This window comes from Aspergillus sclerotioniger (assembly GCF_003184525.1).
Source record: "Aspergillus sclerotioniger CBS 115572 chromosome Unknown BO94scaffold_6, whole genome shotgun sequence".
NCBI lineage: Eukaryota > Fungi > Ascomycota > Eurotiomycetes > Eurotiales > Aspergillaceae > Aspergillus > Aspergillus sclerotioniger.
Genome location: NW_020290996.1, coordinates 1,097,506 through 1,119,481, shown reverse-complemented (window position 1 = coordinate 1,119,481; position 21,976 = coordinate 1,097,506). Strand labels below are relative to the sequence as shown.

The 21,976-nt window shown below is 52.3% G+C and overlaps 7 protein-coding genes across 7 annotated transcripts; 3 read left to right on the top strand and 4 right to left on the bottom strand.

The window, feature by feature from the left end:
- The first annotated feature begins 323 nt into the window (after window positions 1-323).
- Window positions 324-1,853, top strand: BO94DRAFT_352230 (uncharacterized protein). The gene has a single exon (XM_025607113.1). The coding sequence runs from the start codon at window positions 728-730 to the stop codon at window positions 1,595-1,597; it is 870 nt and encodes a 289-aa protein (XP_025470536.1). The 5' UTR covers window positions 324-727; the 3' UTR covers window positions 1,598-1,853.
- Window positions 1,621-2,615, top strand: BO94DRAFT_532714 (bZIP transcription factor). The gene has a single exon (XM_025611178.1). It carries the CDS (start codon window positions 1,655-1,657, stop codon window positions 2,243-2,245), a length of 591 nt encoding a protein of 196 aa, XP_025470535.1. The 5' UTR covers window positions 1,621-1,654; the 3' UTR covers window positions 2,246-2,615.
- A 566-nt stretch (window positions 2,616-3,181) lies between these two features.
- Window positions 3,182-4,903, bottom strand: BO94DRAFT_352169 (uncharacterized protein). The gene is made up of 2 exons (XM_025607112.1): window positions 4,764-4,903; window positions 3,182-4,690 (listed from the first exon to the last, which is right to left on the bottom strand). Exons 1-2 carry the CDS (start codon window positions 4,795-4,797, stop codon window positions 3,402-3,404), a joined length of 1,323 nt encoding a protein of 440 aa, XP_025470534.1. The 5' UTR covers window positions 4,798-4,903; the 3' UTR covers window positions 3,182-3,401.
- A 242-nt stretch (window positions 4,904-5,145) lies between these two features.
- On the bottom strand, window positions 5,146-6,046 carry BO94DRAFT_352162 (uncharacterized protein). The gene has a single exon (XM_025607111.1). The coding sequence runs from the start codon at window positions 5,784-5,786 to the stop codon at window positions 5,328-5,330; it is 459 nt and encodes a 152-aa protein (XP_025470533.1). The 5' UTR covers window positions 5,787-6,046; the 3' UTR covers window positions 5,146-5,327.
- A 114-nt stretch (window positions 6,047-6,160) lies between these two features.
- Window positions 6,161-9,342, top strand: BO94DRAFT_532712 (putative DNA mismatch repair protein (Mlh3)). Its single transcript, XM_025611177.1, has 2 exons — window positions 6,161-6,643; window positions 6,693-9,342. Exons 1-2 carry the CDS (start codon window positions 6,397-6,399, stop codon window positions 9,263-9,265), a joined length of 2,820 nt encoding a protein of 939 aa, XP_025470532.1. The 5' UTR covers window positions 6,161-6,396; the 3' UTR covers window positions 9,266-9,342.
- BO94DRAFT_352131 (uncharacterized protein) lies at window positions 9,318-9,853 on the bottom strand. Its single transcript, XM_025607110.1, has one exon. The coding sequence runs from the start codon at window positions 9,664-9,666 to the stop codon at window positions 9,370-9,372; it is 297 nt and encodes a 98-aa protein (XP_025470531.1). The 5' UTR covers window positions 9,667-9,853; the 3' UTR covers window positions 9,318-9,369.
- Window positions 9,854-10,039: 186 nt separating this feature from the next.
- On the bottom strand, window positions 10,040-13,459 carry BO94DRAFT_543950 (guanine nucleotide exchange factor; the record flags this gene model as incomplete). Its single annotated transcript, XM_025613157.1, has 2 exons — window positions 10,040-13,000; window positions 13,055-13,459. 2 exons carry the CDS (start codon window positions 13,457-13,459, stop codon window positions 10,040-10,042), a joined length of 3,366 nt encoding a protein of 1,121 aa, XP_025470530.1.
- Between the last annotated feature and the right edge of the window lie 8,517 nt (window positions 13,460-21,976).

Below are 21,976 nucleotides of genomic sequence, written 5' to 3'. Positions count from 1 at the left end.
AGAAGGATGACTCGGCTTCGATGTCATGGGCGGAAAAGCATTGTGCGGTGGCAACGGAAGCCGCCCGGTCAACCCAGCGCAGGTCCTGTGTACCGCGAGGAGTCTGGCTGGGTGCACCGGATGGGAACCATGATCGAGATTAGATCTTGGACGGGGAAGGAGCATGATAAATATACCACTACTACGTAGATAAAGATGATCGCAAGAGGATGCTGCTGCAGTGCGACCGAAGCCGGGCCACGCGTGGGTTAGAACTACCGTAGTTGGTTAGTTAGTCACCGGTATTATTATTCTTATTGTCGCGGATGGGCCGATAAGTAGTTAATAATCCAAACCCTTTCCCTCCTCTCTCCTCCACTATTACTCCCCGCCCCGCCGCAAATTCCCACTCTTTTCTCGTCTCCGGCCACCCGCGTGTCCCACAATCGACTCGACCAACTTCCCCTCAACTCTTTCACGCCCTTTTCTCTTCTTCTGGCTCGACCTCGACCCTCCGGCAACCCGTCTCGCCTCTACGGTTACGCCCCCATCGATTGATCCAACAAATACGACAAACTCCAAGGAACGACTTTTACGGGCTTGGATACTGGGTTAACACATCACGACGAAGTGCCCCAGCGGAGAGGGACTCTTAAGACGGAAGACTACGGAACGTCATCCAAGAATCCCAGACTTTCATCGCCAGATCCCAGTGGAAACGAGGCCTTCGAAGCCTCAACGGTACATCATGTCCGAGTTCAACGGCCGTCGGGCCCCCAACTTCTCGCAATACCTGGATGATCTCAATGCCATTCCTTCACCATACGATCAGGCTATCCAGCAGCAGCAGCAGGAGTCATACAATTTCGATGCCGAACTGTCGCTCTTCACAAACACCGAGTTCTTCGATTTCGACCAACTCGGCGATCTCAACCTGCCTACCTTCGATGCGATGGAGGAAAACACGGTCAAGAAGGAAACCGCGCAGGGTATCAACTCGGACATGGACTTCTTGAATCTCCTGGGAGGTGAGTTGACGCATTTATCTTTTGAGATCGTCAGTTGGAACCCTCGGAATCGAGCTGGGTGGTGGCGGCCAATAGCTGCGGCAACAGCAGCACCATTCTATGGGAGCTGCGCCATTACCCCAGTCATGATCCTTTGTCCTTGTGTTTTCCGTACCTTGAGCTTGGCCTCTGCCTGGCGAATTTTGTCGTTTCCCATCACTGTGCGAATTCCCTGCCTCCCAGAGGCTTGTACTAGCGGGGGATGTTATACTATACTATCCCTGAGACACCAACTGCTCCTTCCGCTGCGCACCTCATCTGCACGTTCTCTCATTGGCTCGCTTCCTGCATGGGACCCTTCTCGTCTGTGCGCGATCGCAGAACGTGCAGCAACCTTGCCTCTGGCGCGGATGACGCCAGTTGCTCTCGCGATTGCGCCATACCACGTGACCCGTGCATCGTGGGAGGTTGCATACACGCCTGCTTCGTGGCACTTGTCGAGGATCTGGGCTCGGGTCGATGCCAATGATGCCGTGCTTTATACCCCTTCCACCCAGCTTGAGGCCCAACCCCCATGTCGACCCCTTATCGTCACTGCAGGCCTTCAATAGACCCTTGACTAACATTCTCTAGAAGGCTTCAACAATGTGAACGACATCTCATCTACCATGAACTCCATCAACGCGCAACCTCTGCCCGTCCAAAACACCCAGTACCCTGCTGTCCCATCCCTGCCGAATGGCCCTGTCAATGTCAACCCCGCTCCTAGCCAAGCGGCCTCTCAGTCCTCCCCGCAATCGTCAGCGGCATCGTCGCCGTCCGCGGCTCCCACCCCCGCCCCGGCCCCCACTGCAACCGTCCCTGCATCCGTACCTAAGCGCAAGAATACCCAGAAGACCGCTGCCATGAGCGTAGAGGAGGCCGCGCGCATTGCCGCCGAAGAGGACAAGCGTCGCCGTAACACTGCCGCCAGCGCCCGGTTCCGCGTGAAGAAGAAGATGCGCGAGCAAGCACTCGAGAAGACCGTCAAGGAGACAACGGACAAGAACACCGCGCTGGAAGCCCGCGTGACCGCCCTCGAGTTGGAGAACCAATGGCTCAAGAACCTCATCACCGAGAAGAATGGTCAAACCTCCGAGGAGGCCAAGAAGTCGGAGAACGACATCGCCGCCATGTTCAAGAAGTTCCTGGCTTCCCAGCAGCAGAAGGACAGCGAACGGAGTAGTTCCGAGTCCAAGATCGGCGTCGGCACGATCTAATCGTCCTCTTGACTGGCTTTCTTGTCTTCTTGTCTATTTGAGCTTTGTAGATGATGTTTATGCAAACTCAGTGATTCTCCCATCTCTTTTTCTTTTTTTTATATCTCTTACTATATCTAATGGTGTACATGAGGAGATGGCGTCACGGCGCAAAGGAAAGATACCTACCCAGGATCGTCGGTGGCACGAGTGATGTTTATGTCTGGAAGTACAAAATCAGATCCAAAGTACTGTCGCTCGCTCGCAGTTCCGGTCTCAAAAAGCATGATAATGAATGAACCTATATACATTTTACCTTTTCCATTGAACGGAGTATCGAATATGCGTGCTTTGTTTGCTAAATGTCGAATAAATCTGGAATGGATACTGGGGTTATGCTGATGCATACGTAGTATTACCCTTGGACAATCAGACCCTCACTCAATGGGATAGTCGTACTATCTCATGGTTAAGTGACTGGCTTGGTTGGTTACGACATAGTTCACTTTGGGATATCTAGTTATTGACTTCTCTATTTAATTAGGGGTAGCACAAGATAAGAATTCTGAGACGTAGTTATTCATCAAATATTGTATTGGAAGATATGTAGGTATTGTACTCTGTAGGTAAGATGAAGTGTGGTTCGACACAAGAAAAAGTGAGATAACAAATACAGAAAGATAATGGAAGAGAAGGTAACAGAAATAAAAACAAAAAGAAAAAACAATAACATGCATGCTTGGGATATCAGATAAACCGCCCGCCCAGATAGATAGATTGATCCCTTTCCGTTGTCGTATCCCGTTTCACCCGCGCAAAAGATAAAATAGGGGGGAAAAAAGCATACATATGTGAGACTGAAGGAAAACCAGGACAGTGAAACAAAATAAGGTAAAAGAAAAAGCCAAACTCCACTTAGCGCCTCATAGCAAGATAGATGGGGTATGTAGAGGGGTTGTATTACCCTCCGCGTGCATTAGTCATTACTTGAAAGCAGAGCAAAAAAGGAAAAAAAATAAAAAAAAAAGGCAGAACAGGGTCACTCAATCTGTCATGGAATATCTTATCTTGCGTAACTTCGTGGCAGGGAAAAAGAGGTCTTTTTTGGGTGTGTGGGGAGAGAAACATTGGCTTCGGTCCATGGGTGGGGATTGGAATTGATACCCGATCAATCTCCCTACTCACCAGATAGCTCTCTGGTCTCGTCCGTCACCACAATTTTGGCTTCGGATTCATCCTCTGTCCTTTCGGTCAGCTTCTCTTCGTCGCTCTCGGCTCCATTGATTTCGCCCCATCCTGAGCTGCGACGGCTGATCCGCCCGGTAGTTGGGATTGGTTGGCTATTCGCGGGTCCGGACCACAAGCTGTTGATACCCGCTCCAGTTATACTGGCTGCATTACTGTCATGGCGACTGTGCGATTGGGCCGCGCTGATGACACTGGCACCGTCCCCCGTTGTGGCGCCCTTGTGGAAGCTGCCGCGTTCACCGCTTCCTGGCAAGGGCGCGGCACCAGAAGCCGAATAGACGCTGGCGCGCTCCACACTGGCGAGGCCCACCAAGCTGGGTCTGTTGAGAACTCCCGGTGGATTGAACGAAGACGAGGTTGATGGCTCTCCGACATTGCCGCTTAGCACGCTCAAGGGCAGACTCTCCCGGCTACCACCGAACACCGAGGACGGCGCCAGCGCGCGGACCGAGGCATTCGTGTCCAGGGAGTTTCTTCGGCGTCTCTTGGACGATGATGCAAGGGTCAGGATCGAGGCGTTGTCGGTCAGGATATTGTTGGCTGTCGCAGTGCTATAGGTGACAGAATGACCATGAGGGGCAAGGTGGGGCGGCACCGCTGTGGCCGGCGAGGAGGGAAATTGGTGGGAAAATTGCACTTGTTGAGTCGCCGGGTTGTGTAGAGAATTTGTATGGGTCAGGCCGTGGTGCTGGTTCTGCGTATTGTAGACTTGTGCGGATGGCGCTGCCGACTGCACGGTGGTCAGGGTCGTGGTCAGGGATCGCACCGACGGCGCGGGCGATGAAAAAGTGCTCCCCTCGCCTCCGCCCTGCGAACTGATGCCGCCTCCTGCTGTGGCCATTGTTCCTGCCTTGGAATATGCTGCATCCGATAAGGCCGTATCGCCATTGGTCGAGATAGTCGGTGCGGTTGACTTAGCACTGGTTGCCGGAATCTGCTGCTCATACCCGGAGTATGAGAGGGAAGGTTCGCTCTGAGAACAGGACCGCCGGCCAGAATCCCCACTCGCATCCGAAGTGTTGAAGTCGCTATTGTAGTCACCGACAATGTGGGCAGTGCCGGACAGTGGGTAGGGGTTGTTCTTCGAACTCCGGCTCTTGTGTTTGGGCATCGCATGACGCTTGTTGGACCAACGATTGGCACTCGAATCGGTAGAATGCTTTAGACTAGCGAGTCGCTTCATCCAGCCGGAAAAGGGGTGTCGACGTCCATTGCGATCTATGTCCTGCGCATGAGAGAAATGGACCCGGGGTAGAACAAGGGAGTAGGGGGACTATTTAGATCAACTCACCATGCGCCCTAGCGGGCACTTCAGCCGTGGCCATTCTAGCCTTCCAACAATACACTGGCAGAAATAACCAGAAGTCAGGGGGGTGTTGCGTTCGCGAGACTACCGAAACCTTCAGCGTCGCAAGCCACGGGAATCAAGTGATAGACCGTTGATCGATCAGATAAGAGCCGCAGGGGAGGATGCTTGAACCGAGGACAGTTTAGAGTGGAGGGATAGCGGAGGGAGTGAGAGGGAGTGAGAGGGAGATCAGGCGGGGTGAAGACAAGCACTTGAATGCAGGACAGGGGGGGGGGGGGTCGTAGGGATCGTAGGAAGAAAAGAAGCAGCAGCGAGAAGGAGAAAGACGAGAGAGAAAGGCAGTGAGTGAGTGAGTGAGTGGAGCGGTGGTGCAGCCAGCCAGCCCATTCTTCCACCCTTCCAAGTCAGGAGTTCCTCAGGAGCCGCACGTGATGCCCGGCGGCCCAAAAGCGATCGGCGCCTCTTTTCTTTCTTCTTTCTTCCTTCGGCTTTCCCTTCCCAACCTTCCCTTTGCTGCCTGTTGATACTACCTGCCTTTCCTTTCATTCACTTTCCTCCCCGACATCCCTCGTCAATTGTTGGTACTAGCCATGGTGGCATGGACAGCGCCAGCCTGATGAATTTGTGCCGATCTGTCCCCAGTCTACCTCCAGCCTGGACCACGGCAATGATGATGCATGGCGCGTATCTCGTTAGCTGCTGATTTGATCCTCTAGACAGGGATGTCACCGGCAAATAATGTTGGTCTATTTTTGAGCCATGCCACGCCGACGGACGCTTCTTCGTCCGGTGCATGTCATCCCACGCTATGCCTTTTTTCCCGCGTGAGCAGCACCTTATTGGCAAGCACCTTACGACCAACATCTCCTCCATGCCATAGACTTTGAAGCACGCTCTACTTCCAGGGGTTTTGGTCTGTTGGATCTCCCTCAGGCATAGACTTTGTAGTAAACTGTCACATAATCCCCGATGCCAACGGCGGGATGAAGTAGATGGACAGGCCATGATAGACTAGTCCTACATGGGCGTGATTCGTGCGCATGTGCATGCGCTGTCAATCTGGACAGTTTCCATGTCGGCTGCAGTAGTCTTTGGTCTCTTTTCCAGTTTGTTGACTGTAGTTTAGTCAGACGAACCAATTCCAAAGCTCTGAGAAGGCTTTTCCTTACGTGGTCCTGGTCCTCTTTGGTCTGTCTGAATGATGACTAGGGAACAAGATATAGTTCTATCTATACTCCGTATCGTTCGTATCGTTCGTATCGTTCATATCGTTGATTGTCTTGGCTACCTTATCGACATCGGGTTATCACCACGTGACGGGCAACATCATCGCCGCCGCGGCTTCCCCTGCTTGGCTTTTCCTCTTCGTCAACCGTCAACCATCAACCATCAACCGTCAACCGTCAACATGGCAGCAGCACATCCAACCCCTTCATTCTTGTAAACTCGTGCCCGATTATTCCATGTGCGACTAATCTTCCAGATGGCTGTCTCACGCTTTCTGACGGACTTGCATGTCAAAAAGACAAACTCTATCCACTTGGAACGGCACCACATCATGGCAATATGATGTGTGTTTCTCTACAAGACGACCGACTGATTTACCACATTTGCAATGTCCTCAAATGACTCCAAAATTCAACCTCTGCCCCCTGATGTAGTGGCAAAGCTTAAGTCCTCTACTGCCATCACCCACTTGAACGGGGTCATTGTGGAACTAGTGAAGAATGCCTTGGATGCAGATGCCCGCATCATCTACGTCACAGTCGATTTTCTTCGCGGAGGCTGTGTGGTTGAGGATGATGGCGATGGAATCCCACCGGCTGAGTTTGAACCAGCCGGGGGATTAGGGAAGGCGCACCGTATGTTAGACCGCCACTTAATAGTCTCATCTGCTCATACAGCATGCAGATACTTCGAAATACCATACGAGTCAAAGCGTGTATGGTCGCAGGGGACTATTTTTGGCCTCGCTTTCTGCGCTCTCACTGCTGACCATTACTTCACATCATGCTCGCCATCCGAGCACAAACACCGTCACTTTTCATCACTCGACACCCGTGGCCCGGTTGATGCCAGTCCCAGTATACCAGGAGCTAAGGTTCAGCAACCATGGCACCAGTGTCACAGTGAATGACTTGTTCGGGAACATGCCTGTACGCGTCAAAAGCCGAGCCTTGGCTCTTCAGAGACCAGATGAATTGGTACGGCAGTGGGATGAGCTAAGGCAACTTCTAGTGTCATTTATGGTCACAAATGACAGAATGGTGAAGTTGGTGGTCTCGGACCTCCATAGAGAGAAAAGACTCATAGTTCATCCTCAAACTCGTGTACGCCCACAGGGTGGGGAACTTGATCTACAACGTATTCGTTCCATTCTAGCTCAGTCGGGATTGATCGAGGCTCAGAATACTGGCATCTGGGATGTTGTATCGGCCAGCGTCGCTGACTTTGCCGTTCATGCTGCCATATCCCTAATTCCTAGTCCCACGAAGAAGGTTCAATTCGTCTCCCTTGGCCCAGATCCGGTATTCGCAAGGAACAACGCAAATTTGATCTATACTGAAGTCAACCGCATATTTTCTTTGTCAGACTTTGGAACAATCAAGGGTTCTTCATCCTTCAGTAAATCCGGTGATGGTGCTGATGGCGAAAGCGTGCATAGTAAACCTACGTCCAAGGCGGTTAATAAATGGCCTATGTTCTACATACGCATAAACACCCGAGATGCGTGGGGTATTGACGATGAAGGGCAAGACCTTCCTGACTCAGAAAGATCTCTTCAGCGCATCATAGATGTGCTTGCAACAATGATGAATGAGTTCCTAAAGCAGCGTGGCTTGCGCCCTCGTGCTAGGAAAAGGACAAGAGGCACGCCCGGAATACCACCAGCTACTACGAGCCCCAGCAATCTCAGAGCTAAAAGGCCACTCTCACCAGAGTGCGCAGCTTCCAGTACGGAAGAAGCATTTCGTGATCAACTCAAGCTCCCTTCTTTCCGGAAATCATCCAAAACAAGTCACCATTTCGGAGACTGGACCAGGATCAAAAGTGCGAAGAAGGATACGACCGGGAAGCGTCTCCCTTTACGTAACCTCGAATCCGATTCAACTCCTCAATCAGACAATAACCCTTTGCGAATTGTCAAAGACCATCTGGACCAGGAGCCTGCGCTCCCGTCTGAACAGGGCGGCAACGAGGGCTCTACCATTGAGCCCATTTCTAGGCGGCAAGAACTAGGGATGCGCAAAGAAGTACCCAATGGCGATCAAGAAGCGTCAGAGGTTGATACCATGATTCCTTGGGTCGATCCCTATACGGGACGAAGCCACTTGATTAATTCCAGGACCGGGCAGTCCCTGCTCATTGGACCGTCGGTGGAATTGGGTTTGACACTGAGGCCTCGGTCAACTGGCTCCTTACGAGCGCCAAACCTGGCTCTGGATGGTGTCAAGCGACCAAGGTCAGCTGCTCTAGGTAGAACCGAGAACAAATGGGTCGAGAACCTTTTGGACAATTGGGTAAACCCAGTTTTTGGTCGTCCAGAGAAGCCGATCAGTGCGATGGATCCCAGTGGCCACGAGGCCACGCGCCCCGGATCTAGTTCGCATGACAATCGGAGTGCGCAATGCAGGTTAGACAACATGGGAGTGTCGAAGTTTCGAGGGAAGTTGCGAAAGCAGGACTTGAGGACCGCAGAAATCATCGCTCAGGTGGATCAGAAGTTCATCCTGACCAAGATGCAAACTTCACCCAGTCACCCTCTTGGTGACCCTACATCGAGCCTCATCTTGATCGACCAACACGCTGCTGACGAGCGATGCCGGGTCGAGCACCTTTTGGCGGAGTTGTTCGCTTCCAGCGATAGCCCCGATCGCATCCAGACCATCCAACTGGAACCCATCATTTTTGAGATACCAGCCACCGAAGCGTCTCTTTTTGGACGCTATAGGGAATTCTTCCAATCTTGGGGGGTGGACTACACCGTGGAACAAGGACCCGGAGACATCAACGTCTTCATTTTTGTGTCCACCCTACCCACACTGATAGCCGAGCGCTGCCGGGCCGAGCCCCATTTGGTTACTGATCTTATCCGCGGGGAGATCTGGAGACGTGAGGAAGAGAACGGACGCAGCCGGCAGGGCCTTCCAGCCGGGTTGGGCGACCGTGCAGATATGGAATGGGATAAACGCAGCTGGGTGGATCGCCTAGACGGCTGTCCTCGCGGGATCATTGACCTGCTTAACTCTCGCGCGTGTCGCACAGCCATCATGTTCAACGATGTTCTGGATAGTGATGAATGTCAGAGCCTAGTTCGACGGCTTGCGGATTGTGTCTTTCCCTTCCAGTGCGCGCATGGTCGGCCCTCGATGATACCCATCTTGGATATGGGTGCGATGTTGGATCAGAGTCAGTCAGATGAGTATGAGGGCCCGGGGTTTGTAGATGCATTCAAAGGCTGGCAGGATGGGAAAGCCGATTAGGACATACACATGTTTTGTTATACACAAGTTATCTCGGAAGTTACCTACTTACGAGTGACAAAGAATACGGATCGTTCCAAATGATCAAGATCAAGAGTGATCAATTAGTCAGGGACTAGTATGTTGTAATGTGGTATATACAGAAATAATACAGGCCCTTGCCAAATACTATCCACCCAAGTCCATGCCATCCATCCATGCCATCCATCCATGTCCAGAACCCTAACAAAGCCAAGCCAAGTCCCATCCCAAATCCAGGTGATGCTCCCATCCATCCAAAAGAGCAACCAATAAAACAATGATGAGAAGAATGAAAGTGAGAGATAGAAACACAGGCCTCGTGTCAGAGAGAAAGAATCCAAAGAATGTGAAAACGCAGAGACGCACTCATGATCAGTCATCAATGCATCTCATCAAGCCGCGAGGCCCTTTCCGACCAGTATAAATAACCCATATATATGCTTTGCCCCTTTTGGTTTTCCCCGCCGCCCCGGTGCATGCATGTACACACTGCCCTTTTTTCTGAAACCCCGTTTTGGAACAAAACCGTTGATATGGATAAAGATCACAAGTGCCGCCCAGAGTAATAGAAATTAAGAAGGTAAAAATGAGAGCAAAAAGTTCAAGGTATACACAGGTGAAATGTGTGAAATGCGTGTAAGAAGAAGAAAGGATGGAATAAACTGGTATCGGGTGAAGTCCGTCAAACATGAATAGAAGTGACTGTCATAAATCATAAAGTGGCTGCCGTGAAGAATGAGCGACCGGGAGTGTTCAGCCGTTCGTCGCGACCGACTTAGCCTTGGAGGGATGTGTCCAGGACAGGAAGTCGAACTTGTCCTTGGCGTTCTCCAGGATCGAAGAGGAGCTGGACTCGGGCTGCATGTTGCGTGGCTGAGGTGCTTCCCGGGGTTCCAGGACCAGCGACCGGCGATAGAACGTCTGCAGGCTCTTCTCGCCACTCGATCGCACACGGACCAGCTCGTTCTGCATCCACGCCTGCAGTTCCGGCACCTCTGTCAGTCGATACGGAATCTGGAACCGTTGCAGCTCGCTGATGATCTTGGCCGTCTTCATGTGCTTATCGAAGTTGATGACTGCCATCTCACCCTCATCAGTCGGCAAGTTCCGCAGCGCCTGGTTGCCGTGGTCCACAAATGTGAGGTCTGTGAGATATGTCCCGACGAACGGCAGGCAAGGAGGGACGCGGTTCTGGAGTCGTTGCCGGAGAACAGCGTAGTTGCGGGAAACGTCAACAATGCCCCGGAGGCACTCGAGAGTGGTCTTTGTTTTCTGCGACACCACTTCCCAGGTCCGCTTCAGGCGAGAGATCATGGACGAGTTCAAAGAGCAGATGATGGCCATCAATGAGTCGTAGTTGCTGAGCTCCAGGCACTTGTTCGCAATCTTGACCCAGTGCTTGATGATAGCTGCACGCTTCTTGGGCTCCTCCAGCTGGAGGATGGAATCAGCCACGAGGTGTGTCAGGTCCGTGGACAAAGTCGCCATGGCCCTAACGTTGACGGCCAATGACCCCGATTTCTTCATCCATTCCGTCGCCAATAGCTCCTCAGGGAGGATGGCGCAGAAGATCCGCGACTCCTTGATCGTGAACTGCCGGGCCAATTCCATCGGATCGAAATCCAGGATGGATATGGTGCCTTCGCCATTCTTCCACTGCTTAAGAAGATTCACTTCCTTCTTACCCAGAATGGGCGGTGGCAAAGGAGTGTCTGGATGCACATATTGTGCAGTTGCGGTGTTGGTCTTTCCCATGGAAGAAACCAAACGGGGCACGACTGGGCCATGAACCATCGACACTTTCTCGGCGAGCTCGGCAAGGCGCTTTCCCGCAGACGGGAGGGTGCCCATGAGCGTCGTATTAGCGAATTCCACGATGTATTCGAGCGCACTGTTATCGCAGTCGTGACGCCAGTGGGATTCGAGCCAGCCTTTGAAAACATTGTACACGCGAAGACGAACAGGTCCTGCAGTGTGAGGGGTGTCTCCGATGTAGTTGAATCGATCAACCAGGGTCTCCGCGAACTCCACTGGGGTAGCAAACAGACGGAAGGTGAGGTAGAAGGTCGAAACAAACATAGCGTCGGGCGTAGATTGGTGAGCAGTCAGCTTCTCGACAAGTGCGCGTAAGCTTCCGCCCATGACCTGACCATCTTTGAAGATCAACTCGTGCGCGTATGTCTTCTCCAGAATGTTGGCTTCCGTTTCTTCGTTCTCCTCAGCCAGGGTGGAGTGGCTGATGCTTCCCTTGAGGGAGGGGACCTGGTAGTGATTGCCAATATCTGGTGAGGTAGCCCGGGTGGAGGTCTGCGACACACCACTCATCTCGGAGTCGCGGAGACGGCTGGTGAATGTGAAGCTGCTGCCGTTGCTAGTCACCCCCCGACCAAAGGACTCACTAACATCAGACTTTGGCTGGCTATTTCTGTGAGGAATTTCAATGGGTTGGGTATCGTTGGAGGAAAAGGACAGCTTATCCAGGCTGGAGGAGAGGAGATTGGTAGAGGGGAATGACGACATATCGGTGGCGGGAGTGCTGGCTCCACCACGGGATTGGAAGGAGGAGGGAGTAGTGTCGTCCGTCAGACCTGGGGTTGGGGGGGAGTATCGGTTGTTGATGGAGGTGGGAATCTGTAGAGGAGGGGGTGGCAAGCGCAAAGACCCCTCTTGGGGTCGACCCTGATTAACAGGGAGGCTGCTTGTCCTCTGCGGTTGCGGGGTTTTGTTCACGTCAATCACCGCCGGGGCCAAGTCCTGGGGCATGGCGTCCAGCTCGAAATCGCCGCACTCCTCCAGCATTAGTCGAGCTTTGGCCAGGCAGCTTCCGGCGGCACGCACGCAGTCGGTGGCGGCATCCACCAGGCGCTTGCCTTCATCGGGCAAGAACACAAGCTCGTCATCTGGAGAATGGGCCGGTCGGAAGGCGTCCCGGGCCGCGTAGACCAATTCCGATAGTCGCTCATACATAGTGTCTCTAGCTCCCTCTAGGAGCCCACTGCCTTGCGGGTCATGTTCGCAAGTGGCCTCGACGACGGTCAGCAGTGCGCGGCAGGAGCGCACCGCCTGTTCCGTGGTCACGACCAATTCTGTTGACGAGCGAGATTGTAGGTGAAGCCCGATGAAAGAACCCAGCACCCCCAGGAATGCATCGTATGCGGAGTTCAGTCGCTCCGAGGCTAGGTTGGGGTTTCGGACAGCGGCGGCCGGTCCCGAAGTCGAGACGCGGTGGGAGATGGAAATTCGCTTGGTGGTCACGGACATCGGACGGGTCTGCTGCGAGTCGTCTACGCGAGTGGATGCTCGACTCATGTCCAATCGGCTGCGGTTCATGAGTCTAGACTCGTTGCGTTCCGTGTCGGCCTCGGATGCGGCGGCTTCCGATATGGGGCCTGTCTCAGCAGCCGAAGCAAGTGGGCCTTGATGATGCGCTGATTGCTGCTCTAGTTCGGCGATCGTCCTGCTCAGACCAACTTCCTCGTTCCACACGTCGAGGAAACGAACACCTCGAGTCACAATGCGGAAGGCCTTCAGAAGCATTTCGTCCACCATATAATCGATCTCGTCCTGCGTGGCACTGCTGCTGCCCACCTCCTGGAATCTCTTTGTGGTCCGGACCAGAGATGAGAGATCAGCCAGCAACGCCTTGCGGTTCCTGCGCAGACCGTCGTGGCTGGTCACCAGAGTACAATCGCGGGTGAGGCATTCGGATTTTTGCTGGGGCTATGTTAGCTATCCTGCTCGACCAGCAACTAGATATTCGGCACCTACCAGTAGATAGCGCACGCCAGCAATCAAGCCTCGCACAAGATCCTGATTGCCAGCATCATTTAGAGGGAATCCACAGCCGCCTCTGATGATATCCCAAAAGTCGGTCAACGCCTTCAGGAGTGGACGCATCGGTTGTTGGTCGTAAGCTTCACAGTAGTTGGTGGGTAGCCAGCCCCGAGCCCCAGTATCTAACAGGGTGCCATCGGCCCAGCCATTGGTGTGAACAGAATGTACCAGGACGATGTCACCCTGGTCCAAGGGGAGGGTGACGGTCGACGGGGACACATTTCCGGATGGGTGGTAAGGATAGAATGCACGGAGATAATTGTGAAAGACGGCCCTCGGCGTTTCTGTGTGCTCCATGCTGTCGTCTTTGATACCGTATGGTGTCAATGGAGGGCTCATCTCAAGGTGGTGTTGAAAATGATAGTATTGGTCGGTGTGAAAGTTGAGATTTCCCTTTTCGATCTTTAATGGCGCAATGTGTCGCTTCATTGGTTCCTGCATATCTTCTTCCCTGTGAGGAATTCGGTTTGATGGGGATAGCCTTCCGGTTGATAGGTCCAGTTGGACGCAAAGGTCAGAGACCAAGGCTTATGCGAGAGAAGATGCAATGAACATCCTCGCGCTATTCTATCACTGGGTTCAAAGGAAAATCGGAATATATCGTATAGACAAAGAAGATAATCGAGCTAGTCGAGATGCGATGATGTGTGTGGCTGTAATGCAATCAATAACTGCGCTAGAGGTCAATCATGCGGCGCTGCTGAAGGCTTGTACGGACTTGGGACCGTGAGGGCCTGCTTTCTAGCAGAGTGCTGGCAAGGGTGCTGGGAGGATGTTTTGGAGGGGATGGTTCTGCATGTCTCCCGGGGAATGCCCGATTCTAGGGAGGGGAATGGAAGGAATGCCGGGGAAGGGCAACCGGTTGCTAACGTACCTTGAACGCGAGCCTAGAGAACGTAGGCCAAAACGAAGGGAGTGCGCCGTTTGTACAGTACGGCAGCCAAGTATATAGCAATTGCTCGTCGAGAGTAGTAACAGGGGGGTATCTTCGGACTCGAGACGAGACACGTTCTCTGATGCCAGATCAAAACGAGGAGCAGAGTCGAGCACGAGGGACAGGGGAGGGGGTCGAAGGCGGGTAGGCGAGTCAACAAGCCGCAAAGCCAAAACAGAGCGTGGCAAACAGTAGCCACTCCGCTCCCAGGATGAGGAAAACCTGCCTCGTCGAAGGGACTGACTGACTCGAAAGTGGACGGGGTCGAGTCTAAGCAAGGACCAGGACTCGACTCGGACTAGATCTCGAGACGACAGGGCACCTGCAACAGTAGGAAGAAGAACCCGGACAACGATTGTGAGCTTTTCCTTCAAAGGAGTTCGATCGACAGGACTGCAGCGGCGATGACGACAGGCCGAACGAGGTGAATTTCCTGGGGAGCTGTGGGAGGAGGGGATAATCTTGTTCGCAGCTAGACACGCAAGGGCCGCGACAGTATCCAAGACACGATGGGGACAAGCAGGACCGGAAGGGCGGGAATGAGCGCAATGCAGGCCGGTTCGCTGAAGTTGATGCGATGCTATGCTAAGTTGTTCTAGTCAATTGCCACCAGCAGCAATGAGCGAACGATCGGAAGCTCCACCAAGATGGAGAAGAGGGGTGGAAGATCGGTGATGGTGGTGATAATTGAGAGAGTGGAGGGGAGGGGGGAAGATCCAGGAAGGAGAGGGAAAGAGCGGAAGAGAAGGAGGTCAGGGAGAGCGAGTGTATGTATGTAGGATGGAAGTCCGTGTGTTCGCGGATGGGATGTGACAAGATCGAGAGGAAGTACCAGGTACTAGGTACCACCACGACCAACGAACTGCCTTGACGGGGAACGGGAACAGACAGACAGGAGGAGTTCTCCAGACTAGTTAGTTGGTGAGGTGACTGGCCCAGAGGAGTGGATATCGAGCCAGCAACAGCAGACCAGCAACAAGTGGTTTATCCACAGCACAGAACCGGTGGATATGACTCGATTGGGAGGTGGAGCAGGCGATCAGAGCCCCTGTGCACTTTTGGGGTTTGGGTTTGGATAACAAGAGGGGATTGATATAATGGTTGATCGATGGATGGATGGATGGATGATAAGTTCGTCCAGCCTGTCAAAATAATATACCCATTACCCATTACCCATGCTTTAGAAAATCCATCATCCCATCGCATCTCCATCAAAAGCAATTAACAAAAAAAGATCAAAAGTCCCGTCAGTCAGTCAGTCCGTCCCCGGTCGGGTTCTGGTCTGGTCTGGTCTTTTTTTTTGTTTGTTTGTTTTTTTTATTTTATTTTATTTTATTTTCATTTTTCTTTTCTTGTATTTATTTTTATTTTATTCTCTTTAGTGCATCTTGTTTACATCCATCCATCCATCCACGGCATCCAGCCTAGTACAGGCAGGCTACTCAGTAGTATTTCTGCCTCTTATTTTTATTATCCTTCCCCGACCAGTTATCTTGTTTTCCCTCCCTCCTCATCCTCTTTCCGTCCTCTTCCCCAATTCTGCATATTCCGCGGAGGGGACCCAAATAGTAATCCATCCAATGGCCGCCCAACGCAGCTAACCTTTTAGTCTTGCCTAAACGGTTATGATCTTCCCATCACACAACTGGTGCAGGTTCCAGGGTGTGTGCGGCACAATCCCATCTGGGCTAACTCATCATGCGACGTAATATTTTTATTTTATTTTTATTTTTATCGAGTCCCGTCCCCCCGGCTCCTCCCCCTCGATATCACGATACCACCTTCCGATATGATCTCGATATAACTCCGTACTTAGTACTACTAGCTATCTATATTTCTTGCTTTTCTCCAGTGGTTCATCCCGGCTGCTATTTCCTCTCGATCGCGAACGGTCGCGTTCGGAATAGCCAACACCACCGGACTTCTACTAGCCAGTGACACTACCAAGTACTGGTGAGTTAACTAGTGTGGACGCCAGTCAAGTCAGTCAGCAAGTAGATAGGTAGGTAGCCTGTAGGGTAGGTAAAATGCTGGATCCAGCATATTAAAAACGGCCATAGTCGGGACCGAGGCCCCCTATGACAGACACCCTACCTACCCTTTCTCTGTCTCTTTCCCCTACTCTCGGTACTTTTGAGACAGCCCACTTGCCTACCCTACCTACCAAGTTGACAGGCAGGCCCCTCCAAATTAATAACGCGCGAGCTAACTCGAAAGAAACAAAAAATAAAAACCATTGCCATCCTCCGACACTAATCAGTAAATTAATTCTTAATCTATGGATTTAATTAAGCACATCCTTTCTTTGTGGTGGCAGTGGCACTAAACCTGGTCTGTGAAGTCCCACCGAGAGGTGTGCAAAGACCTGCATGGACAGGGGTTTGAGTTTAAAGCCAGGATTTCTACCTACTACATAGTATGTACTTAGCTGGAAGAATAAATAAATAAAGCCCGATAATAATAATTATGATAATAAGATAGGTGATGGATTAATTCTTCCGCCTTCCGCCTTCCGGCCAAGCGCCGCTAACCGGACATGGTGGCAAAAGCCACGCCTTTCCCCTCACGTTGTATACGTGGTTCCTTGATCATCTCCAAGTTTAAGCAAAGAAGATGTGTCATGGCTGCCAATATTAGGGAGATAGGGCACCCGCATACCTACTTCGACACAAGAGGGGAATTGGGTAAAGAAAAACGATAATAGAAGGAAAGCCAGGTAGTCAAAAGTCAAAAGCAAAAAAGTCAAAAGTCGAAAAAATGGGACGACTTCGGTTGGAAGAATCGAGATCGACATGGCAGTAACCATCCCACTGGGACTCGAGAGAACTTTCTCGAGTCCATCATAGCATTACTTTTTTTTCACTTTCCACCCAACCCCGGTTGATTGGCAGGTACTTTTGGCCACAGGGGTTCGGGTGCATCGACATCTGACGCTTCCGAGTCGGTCCGTCTGTTTGTCGTTTGTACAATCTCCTGTTTAGGGGATTCAGCTGATAAAGGATTTGTTGTTTCGCGACGCTTTCTTTGCCTCCCAGTGGACCGTCGATTGGGGATTCAAACAAGCCAGTGGCAATCCGACTTAAAATCAGGTATTCCTATTTGCTCCATGGCCGGCGGTAGTACGGAGCACCATTGGCCGAGAAAGTAACGGCCTCGAAATAGAAACGGAGGGCCGAAAATCCGCGTCAATCAGGGCCCGGCGAGAGGGAAAAAGAAGCGCGGAGGGACCAATGGGAGGAAGATGACCTGTCGACTGTCACGGGGAAACGGCAGCAAGAAAGTGAGGAAGGACGCATCCCGACCCACCGGCTGGCCAGTGCCGGACCAACTGGAGGCCGCCGGGCTGGCGCGATGACGGCCGGGGAGGGCTCAATTCTTAGTTCCCATCGATCACCGGAGACAGGGCCAAGTCGAGCATTTCCTAAGTGAGGATCCGTGAAGTTATACCTAACTCCATCCGTGGCGACGTTCCATGGTATCGAACTCATGTCGGATAGCATCCAACTGCCGATGGCTTCAGTCCTCATTTTCGGTTGCACACATCTTCTGGAGACACTTGTCTCACCCAATAATGACTTCCTATAATGTGTGCTCCGTACCTGCATCATAACCCTGTCCATTGTGCAGCGAGCTACGGAGCAAAATGTACGACCATGACAACTATACACAGCGGTGCGGTAGGGTGGCGGTTCTCCTCCGGTGGCTATCCTTACACCTACGTCAGTGGTGGACACAAAGTAGTCCTCGAGCTGAGAAGTATTTGCGACATGCGACAATGGATTATCTACGACGCAAGGGCAATCGCACAGCCCTACCCCCGCCCACAGCTATATATAAAAGCTGACAAATGAATGACACATAGATAGCAGTAGACTTTTACTGGAGATTGATGATCCTCAACCTTGACACGCCCAACTTGACGCGTTATGCATTATCTACATACGGCTGAAGTGTCCGCAGCTAGATAAACCTTGGTCTAACAGATTATCAATTCTTGCGGCATTGAGTCTCGTACTTATCCACCCGTGAGTTGGTTGATGAGACGGATCATTGCATTGCCGCCTAAATATGTTATGGTTACTCATTCCATAGCAAAAGGTTCTGTCTAGCACCAATTCTCAATTGTGCACGCACATCAATTTGGCCTGGTGGGTTGGTTGGCATTCTTTGTACAGTTTTGGTGGCGCTGTCGTGGTGAACTCTATACTATCGCCCAGATTCGCCCCCGCGCTCGGGAGAGGGGATATGGAAGTGATATTCTGATACCTTGGAAGAAGCAATGAGGAAAGATAGGAGCCAGTATGATATCCCCCACACCATTCATTCATGAATCCATCAATTTGGTTCTTGGGGTTGATCGTCACGGTTAATCTGTAGGTACATGCAGAAAACGCAGACTTAAGGAAACCCCCCCCCCTCGCTGGATCTCGTGTGCAAAATGATACCGTACGTAATGCCTGATTAAGTAAACTCTGCCCAGCATATACTATGTAGATACACGGCCCTTATCCCGTGCCGATAAGGTTCGAGCCAGACGAGAACGAAGACAACCTGAGACGATGAGACGGGACGAGGGACGGGGCAGTGGACGGCAGTTGAACGCTACCTACCATGAAGGATCGACGGAATGACAGGTCGTAAACGGTGATTTCCGACTACTCCGGCGTACAAAGAAATGATTATCGCACTATCTAAGTCAGACGCCAGTGTCGTCCCACACTTGAGCGGTAGCGTTGTCGACCCAAGCCGGTCGATACGGGCTGACTGCTGACACCCGACCGTTGACTGCGGCAACCCAGAGTCCAGGCCCGAGGCACGCTAGAGCTACTACGGAGCTAGTAGCCTCTCGGCCCAGCTGGAAGAAGTACCGCGTTGCCTAGAAATCCCACCTTGGAGATTATTCCTTAGGTAGATATCTAGTCCGCTCGAACAAAGAGATCCTGACAGTCTGACAGACCAGGTCGACAAGGCTTGTTCATCCGCCGGGCCTAGAAACAGCACGTGCTCATCGCTGTATGCGGGACTAATTCTTAGAGGGGGTCAGTGCTGCTACTACTGAGGTACCTTAACGTGCCAGCCTTCAAGCCGCAGTTGATGGGACTGGGAGAGCCATGATCCGGGTCACCTTGCTCTACACTTGCTTAACCACCTGAGCAAGTTGATTTGCAGATCAATGTGATCGGGTATCACGGAGCAGGAGTAGACTCAGGAGGGATAGTGCTCTCGAGTAGTACTCCGTACTCCCCACTAGTTAGGGACGACCGGCGGATCTCCTCTCCATCCCCCGCTAGGACTGAACAGGACGCGTCCGAAATTACCTCGGCCTCATTAATCATTCTGGGGAATGGCAGGTCCACGGGTCCCCACCACCAGGCACAACATTGTTAGATTCCGTCTATCATCCACCCATCGCCAGTTCTCACTCTCAGACTCACAGACGGGATGCTCGGGGACAGGGCGGAGTCAATCAAGCAACACCGCGACAGCTTCCCCCACCTAGGGAACCGCAGCAACGCGGGACGGCACGACTGGACCTGAGAGCGAACAACTAACCAGGCTAGTCGTGTTCTACCCCTGTTCTGGCGGAACGACGAGGATAGGAGGTCTTCCATGTCCGGCGTGGATCGACCGCGTCGCGTCGGGTAGGAACTTGAAAGGAGCTCGACGGGGCAAGTGGTCCGTTTGTTGCGACCAGAATGTGGGATCGTAGGGTCATAGGATCATACCAAAGACAGGAACCTAACAAGTAGCCTGATAATTGTCAGTCCATCACAACTAGGTAGCAGGTACATTATTGTCAGGGGGCAGGGATAAGAAGGATAAGGTAGGGTGAGTTCCACCGTTCCATGGGTCGAGAGCACGATGGTGCCTCCTTTCAAGTTGGAGTCGGCCCTTGGATGGAAAGAGGGGCGCCTCGTGCGGCGTGCCTGATGGTGGTGCCTGGCAGCCTGAGATCTCAGGAACCATCACGTGTCCGATCAGGTGGCCGATTGTTTGGTTTGCCTTGTCCGATATACTTTCTGGGTCTTCATTTCCGGCCATCGTCCATGATCGATCTTCATCTGCATTCCCTGGCCTATCTCACTGTCTACCTACCTTCTCTGCACCTACTTCCCACTTCCCAGTCTATCCAGTATCCGCAACCAACTTGCTCCGGCCAAGTGTTTCACTTGCCAACTGCACGCTCCTTCAAATGGATCCCTTGACCCTCCACGGTCCACCGCCCCGTCGGTCACTCGGTCCACAATTGACCCCGATCAGTTTTCGGTCGCTAATATTAAATACAAGGCCAGGCGTCAATCCCGTCTGCGGAGAATCAGGTATCTGAAGACCCGTGGAGCCCGCCGTCGACAAACATTGACTCGGTCGATCCCATCGAGTCGAGAACGATGGAACAGCTTCCGGTTTGTTGGAACCAAGCGCATGCATCTGCGTGATTGTTCGAGGTTTCGAGCAGCTGCATGTCATGACGTTCAACCAAATCTAGCTCCTCATGCTCCCAGGTCTACGACGATGGCATCCTGGCTCAGTGTACATGACAGCAAATGCTCCAATGCCTGTTCGAGATCGCCTCCGTCGATCTTTGCATAACGAATACGCTTCTCAGTTCCCGCAGGCAACCCTGATGACAGCATACGGAGTAGATAGATCAAATTCGGGCTCGTCGACGCTAGGAGGTTTCGTCGAGTCACCGACAACTCACGGTGGACCAAGTGGATCCTCATCGCCAGTTATACCCCTCAAAGTCAGAGCAAGGCGCGCATTAGCGATATATCCAGCCATCGCCTCGTGTGTCTCTCCACTCTTGTCCTCGATGCCTCGATTCTGCATGAGCGCACGTTCACCTGAAGAAACGGCATCATTAGCATCACACTTGTGAGATTGAAAGTACTCCGTACTCCGTACTCCATCTTGTTTTAGCCAACGGAACCATCTCGTGCATTCCCGTACGCGCGCGCGATCCAATTCTGCAGGCCCTGCATATATCTTGGAACCGACTAGTAGGTAGCTATCAATTTTCTTGTGTTATGGCGTCCGGACTACGGCACAGATTGAAGCTGGATTCTGCAGGTGCATGCTATAGTTGATGGGGCGCTGGGTTGCCTGGATAGGCGATTCAACCGAAGGATCAGCGTGCGATCCATTTCCGTGATGGCCTACCTGATTGGCAAGAGTCCGTTTGCTCTGGTCAGTGCTGGTGACACTAGCTGGTATTCACTGGGTCGGGGGGATCTACCCCATTGACATCGGTATACACTGTGCAGTTGAAGTTGACTGTGGTATACTCCATCTCACTGGGCCATCTACAGGATCTGGCCTTCGGGACCTCGGGAGTCGGGAAGTCAAGCACGAGCCATATCCTTCGTGTGCCTTAGCCGTCCTCGGCGTACCCGATGCTCGTGACTACTCCGCAATGGGCTAGGAGTTAGTCTCGCTCTTGTCAGGTGGATGTTTGTCACACAATCATGATATTCATCCTAGCAAGCATTCTCGGGCCATGAAAAGAACGCGCACGTCACGTCGCCGGATCTAGCCAGCGGGTGCAGAATCCTCCCCTGCCGCCACAGCCACGCCACTGAGCCCTCGGAATCAGGGGGTCGGGACAAATGTCAGCCCGATTATGGATAGGCTACGAAGAAGAAATACCGATGGAGGGTAGCCATCTGTCGGTATGTAAATAGGTCGATGCCTTTTGTCGGGCCCGTCTTACCCAAACCAGCAACGCCATTGGGGGTCCTCAGGAGGAAATTTCAGACTAAAGCTCTGCTAGAATAAAGGCTACTGCAGCAGGCGCATACCGGCAAACAATATCAGAAGCCCAGCCACTCAAAAGGCTTCGCTCAGTTCCCAACCGGGGTAAGCGGCCTAGTCCATGCACGCTAATCAAGCCATGCAGGCTCGCTCGTGGGATAAATTTTACA